The following is a 6,413-nucleotide window of genomic DNA, read 5'->3' on the forward strand; positions in this document are numbered from 1 at the left end:
TATTATTATTATTATTATTATTATTATTATTATTATTATTATTATTATTATTATTATTATTATTATTTTTATTATTATTATTATTATTTTTAATATTATTGTTATTATTATTATTATTATTATTATTATTATTATTATTATTATTATTATTATTATTATATGTTTGGTTTCTCCCTTGGATGGCCTTTGTTCACAAGTTTGATTGCATATGAGATTGTTTTGTTTATCAGAGGGCGGACGGCAATGATAACAGCATTACATGATAACGACATAAATAATTTTATCACGGAGGTCAGTACGGTATGATTCTCTTCACCATCATACCAAGTTGATCTACATGTCACCATGATGTTGACGTATTATATAAACAACATAATTGTTGTTGTGTTTCTGGCACTATGTTGCTTCTCAGCGACAGACAGTAAAGTGTTGTTGATCTCTATGGATGGTTTCCGGTGGGATTATATTAAGCATGTAGATACGCCGAATTTTGATGCATTTGCCGCTGCAGGAACCAGAGCGGATTATATCAATAATACATTTGTGACGAAAACCTTTCCTTGCCATTATACCATTGCAACTGGTGAGTAAAACAATTACTTATGAAAGATTTTTTACGGCGCACCAACACCGTATAGGACATATGGCGTCGAGACAGAAAATATTACTTTGGCAAACATCGGGTGTTACAAACTTTAATGGTGGTTGCAATTCTGATGCCTCAACCCGTAAAGGCATCGGGAAGCAAGTAAAAGTCGCATAACTTAAATAAGATACATTGTCTTTTGGTATTAGAACAATTTTTTAATGAATGGCAAAATTTTTAATGAATGGCGATTATAACATATGTGTTGCAATTAGTTGTAAATAAGTTAAAATCTTATAGCAAGCCTTTTATACAAGCAAGAAAACAGTACCTTGTCTAATGTCATTTGTACTGTGAAGCAATAGTCCGAATTAAGATTTTAGATTATAATTTTTTTGAACACGATAGTTGACATAAAAATTCATATGTTCATTTTTCAATTCTTACCTGATAAATTGATGTTGTTGTTGGTGATATTTTGGGCATTTTTGGTTCATGAAAATGGTTATAATTGTTTTATTGAACTGATCACACTTATTGCTAATTGAAGGCCTCTATGAAGAAAGCCACGGGATTATATCCAACCATATGTATGATCCAGTCTTCAATGAAATCTTTGGAATGAGCAATAAAGAGACCAAATGGTGGGATGGGGGTGAACCGTTGTGGGTCACAGTACAAAAACATGGGCTCAGAAGTGCCGTATATTTCTGGCCAGGCAGCGAGGCAGAGATTCGAGGGTATAGACCAAATATTTACAAACCATACGAAGAGACTATCGGATTTGAGACCAGGGTAGATACAGTGGTCCAATGGTTATCCAACACTAGATTCAACATTGACTTTGCAATGTTGTACTTTCACGAGCCCGATCATACGGGGCATGAGTACGGTCCAAATTCACCTCAAGTGTATAGAAAGGTCAAAGAAATGGATAATATCTTAGGGTATATTGTCCAGAAATTTAACGAGGCTGATCTATGGAAGTCCGTGAACGTCCTTTTAACAAGTGACCATGGCATGACAGAAGTAGATTACAAAAATAGACACATAGATCTTTCCCAGCATATTGATATGACAGCAATTGACCAAATTCCGGTTGCTGGTCCAACATCTAACATACTGCCAAAGCCAAACAGGATCGATGAAATGATCAGAAACTTGACCGGTGTTGATCATCTTCAAGTATTCAGGAAAGAGGACATACCAGACAAGTGGCATTATAAAAACAATAGAAGAATTCTTCCGATCCTCGCGGTGGCCGATGAGGGATGGCTTATTGTACAGGTATTTTGGTATTTTAACGGTTCAAATGTAATAAAAAGTTATCTTTAAATAAGCATTTGGCTGATTTGATTTATCTTAGTCTTTTAAAATATTATTGATCTTTTGATTACTTATTAGACATACTCATACGGAGGTGTACCTTCATAAAGTAATGTTCACTGGACTTGCACTGTTAAGAATTTGGAGCAACTGTTTGCTGTTTATCACGAATTTTAGGTCTCCTTACAATGAAATATATCTAATACCTGATTGTTTTCATACTGTACTTGAAGCAATCTTATATTTTCACGAAAAGCAGATTTACCTCCTTAATTAATTCAATTATAAGTATGTTTTGTTTAATGTAGTATTTGTCAAAATTTACTCTTTTCTTCTTCATTTACTGTGCATTTATTAAAGCATATTGTTTAGTTTTATCTCTATATCCATTTCTTTTAAACAAAATATCTTCCATTGTCTTAGATATAACTCATATTTGTATTTTTTCTTCCATAGAGTCCAAGGGAGTATAACTACACACTAAAAGGCACTCACGGATATGACAACGCCCTTTCTTCTATGAAACCAATTTTTTACTCACGAGGACCAAACATCAGGGCCGGGTACAAGTCTTTCCCATTCAACTCTGTGGACATTTATCCGCTCGTATGTGAACTGCTCGGTATACCACCGTCACCGAACAACGGGACATTAGATAATACCAGACATTTTATTGTTCAGCAATCTGGGGCCCCGAACATTCAAGTGCATTTTGCGGCAGCTGCGTTGACACTGTTACATTTGTTGACAAGAAATTTTAACAGTTAGTTTTTTTCCTATGTCTTCTGTACATCTAATGAGTAAATATTGCATTATATGAGATCAACATGTACAGTCATACATTTATCGTCTGATATTGTTGCATACTTTTTGCAGTCAGGTGTTTGTGTATTTTCATTGTTTTTAAGTCTTAAAATCACTAAATGATCTTTTAAAATATCAATTTTTGACAGTTGTATTCGAACAATTATTGAGAAAGAAATGAAAGGTTAAAGTATTTAAAGTTTGTCATAGTGCTTTGCATTGTATCATATTTTGATTTTCACTCTCTCTCAGAATATTATCAATCTTACTGACATACAAACATTTGCAAGAATATTGTCTGAAAGGATTTTGTACTAACCTGGTCTTATTTTTAGATTCCTATTATGTCATATTAAGATATTTTTTTTTATTTCAGTAAGCTATTACTCACCAATATAATAAGTGTAAATAGATTGACTTCATTGTATGGTTCCGAGTGATCACTTTTTTCCAGATATTTATACATCTCAAGTGTTGTGTGACAGACGTAAAAAGTTGCCTCGTTCTTCACTGCAGTGATGTTATAATTTTTCTGGTCCTTCGGGAGTCCATCACTTTTAAGTGTTTAGAATTGAGTACCGCTCAAATCTGTGCTAGGGGCGTGAGAGATGTGACTTTTTTCATTATTCCTCATGTACAGACTAAATCAAACCAAGTTTACAATTTTCATGTAATCTTACTGTTTTTAATGCTTCCAAATGATCATTTTTTCTCCAGATATTTATAGCTTCTATTTATTCAGAAATGTACTTTTGAAAGAAGATTTATGGTTTACAACAATACTAAAAATAAAATTAACAAACTATGACAAAAATGTTCGTTCACAATTTCTTCCTGCTATAAACGCGGCTTGTGTTTGTACTAAAGGTGAAGCTGATAAAAAGTTATCGTGACGAGGACGGTGATAATGATGCTGATACGAATAATGATGATGCTGATGTCGTTGCTGTTGATGATGTAAATTATGATAATCTGGTTGTTCATGATGATAATGATGATGATAATGATGATGTTGACAGTGATAATGATGATGTTGACAGTGATAATGATGATGATTATGAATGATGGTGGTAACTATTCATTACGAAATAGTTTCATCCAAGAGCATAATATCAAAAGAAAATCGTTTTACCAGTGCTTTTTCATTTGTGGTTTTGCGTCACTAGATCCATCTAATGAAGTCCAAATAATTGAATTTCTTAAAAAGATCAGCTAGGGCACTTAAAACAGCAAGATGTGCAATAGATAATTTAGACATAAACTCAGAAATAGTTTATTCTTTGCTCGATTAATTCTAAGTAAAAAGCGTTGCAGCACTTTTTCAATTTGGGTTTATTTTAACAATTTGAATAATTATTTTGGAAAAACGATGTGATCCAATGATCTGAAACTTTGCTCAAAAGTGGTCTAGACCTATATCATACACAAATGGTATATTAATTTAAAAAAAAACATTTCCAGTCCCGTCATGTAAAAAAATCAAACTCATTGAAGTCCCTTTCATTTTTCGTAGTCAATTTGATTAAAATGCAGATGTTCTATGTCTTTACAATACAGTATAAGATATACACTAAATGTTTGCTTAAATCAATTTTAGATAAAATAACAAACGGAAAACAAATTGAATAAATGTCAATTTCGAGAATTTATTCTAACAATGTGATTTGGTTAGTAAAGATTTAACTTCCTGAATTATCTTAATGATCTATTAACATACAACTGCGCATGAGCAAACTATGTGATTCATACAGCCAATAATATATTAACCTGGATTGTGCAACGTTAGACAGGAAAATGCTATATTTACAGAGACTGGAACGCAAAAGCATGCGCAATAAAAAAAACAGGACAGGTCATTAACTTTTAGGATAATGCGTTCATAATAAATGGTGAGCATAGTCAACATTGAGTTTGTGAATTTTGAATGGAAATGAACGATATGCACTTAGCACAGAATTAAACAATTCAAGAAAAGTTAATGTTGTGCTCACGAAATTAAGAAAACTGAATTCTGTGCTAAATAGGTCATGAAACAATCTGTGCCAAATTCAAAGACATACGATTCTTATATTAGATTCAGACACCTACGGTATCGACATAGTTTTCCAACATTAGATAATTTTCGACAGTTACATACAAGCAACAACAATCAACTAAAAGACCTTTATCCATGTCAAACTTTCAAATTTATACCACTTGCCCATTGCTCCATTGATTTATATTACTGCTTTAACAATCTTTGATAAACTCGACTCTATTAATAGTTTCCAAATTGTGGCATCCATGAACCTTACGAGTGTATCTGTTCTAAGATTCTAAGACTGAGTCTGGGAGGAAAGAATAGCGTTTTCTTTCTCTTAAAAAATCTAGTTAAATCGAAAAAAAAAACAAACAAAAAAACTTCCATGCTTATGTCTCAAAATTAGTATTATTCTTTGTCACGTGATATGACGTCACATTTACGGCATGCAATTATTTTGCAAACCTACTTACATTGATAAATTAATGCAGTGGCCAAGAATCACCAGACATTCAGTTAAAATAAAATGTCGGCTTGTATGTCTGAGAAAAATATTTTAATCATAACTATTTATATACTTCTCTTACCGGAAATAATATTACGTCTGCGGTCAGGTACGGCTGTTCAATGCTGTTCAATATTTCAATGATTTACCGCCGATATAATTAATTGTAGGGTTACAGAAAAGCGATATCATAACCAATAAGCATGAAATTTGTGCCATTAATAGTATTACGAGCTTATTTAAGTTCAGTTGTGTTGTATTAATCATGCGTTCTCTGAAAGTTGAAGTTATTATAGCAAAAACAAACAAATCGTAAACTACTTCTTCAGAATTAGGAGTAGAAAATACAAAATCGAAAGTTATTGTTCATCAACAGCTATATCTCATGCAATATTTTTATAAAATGTAAACAGTAAAATTATATTGTTTCTATAATCTTATGGTGGAAGAGTTGTAATAAAGACTGTCTCTGTTGTTACATTAATAGAACACGTAAACAGAAAAAAAGGTCCAAAACAAAATATTAATTATTTTGATATTTTTATCGGTTTAGCAATGATTTTGTGCAAGAGCCATTCACTTTCAAAGCAATTTTCTACCATATTTCATTCACACATGTATTTTGGAAGTAGTCTATTTTAATATCCATGCAATATGTTTTACATGTAAAGCTTTATACACTTTAATGGAAAATAATGTTAGGAGAATGTGGCGTCTATAAACATAGATGTCTGTTTGGTGCGTTTACGTCATTTACTTTTTATTTATCATATCAACGGATGTTTAAATAAACTGGGTTGATTTGTGATGTTTTATCATAACATAAATACAATTGAATTACAAATAATTCAATATAATAATAATAATATAATTCAATATAATAACTGATCTTTCTACTTATTTAATCATTAAGTCGACTTTAAACAAAAACAAGTAAATTGCATTATACAGAATGCAGACTTTTGAACTTAATAATTAAAAAGAGAGAGAAAAGAAACGCTTAATCACAGAAGATGAGAGTCCCTCCAGTATAACCATCAGCTTATGTTCTTTTGCTCTACTCCTCTTGGAAAGGTGTTATAAATATTGCATAATTGTCAAATAGGTCATAATTGATTTAAATGTTCCAGCCGTATCTAAAGTGCCATTACATACATGGTGGTTGCAGAGGT

The 6,413-nt window shown here is 31.8% G+C and overlaps 1 protein-coding gene across 1 annotated transcript; it reads left to right on the forward strand.

Moving 5' to 3' along the window:
• Positions 1-261: 261 nt before the first annotated feature.
• LOC132715379 (ectonucleotide pyrophosphatase/phosphodiesterase family member 5-like) lies at positions 262-3,076 on the forward strand. The gene is made up of 3 exons (XM_060698410.1): positions 262-583; positions 1,137-1,873; positions 2,369-3,076. Exons 1-3 carry the CDS (start codon positions 346-348, stop codon positions 2,678-2,680), a joined length of 1,287 nt encoding a protein of 428 aa, XP_060554393.1. The 5' UTR covers positions 262-345; the 3' UTR covers positions 2,681-3,076.
• Positions 3,077-6,413: the final 3,337 nt, after the last annotated feature.

This window comes from Ruditapes philippinarum, unplaced genomic scaffold, assembly GCF_026571515.1.
Source record: "Ruditapes philippinarum isolate M1 unplaced genomic scaffold, ASM2657151v2 ctg167_1_1_1_1, whole genome shotgun sequence".
NCBI lineage: Eukaryota > Metazoa > Mollusca > Bivalvia > Venerida > Veneridae > Ruditapes > Ruditapes philippinarum.

Bases quoted from the DNA above. Each gene is read 5' to 3' on its own strand.
- LOC132715379 (XM_060698410.1), top strand. From the start codon at position 346: ATGATGTTGACGTATTATATAAACAACATAATTGTTGTTGTGTTTCTG. The intron at 584-1,136 runs GTGAGTAAAACA...TGCTAATTGAAG, and splicing joins CCATTATACCATTGCAACTG to GCCTCTATGAAGAAAGCCAC. The intron at 1,874-2,368 runs GTATTTTGGTAT...TTTCTTCCATAG, and splicing joins AGGGATGGCTTATTGTACAG to AGTCCAAGGGAGTATAACTA.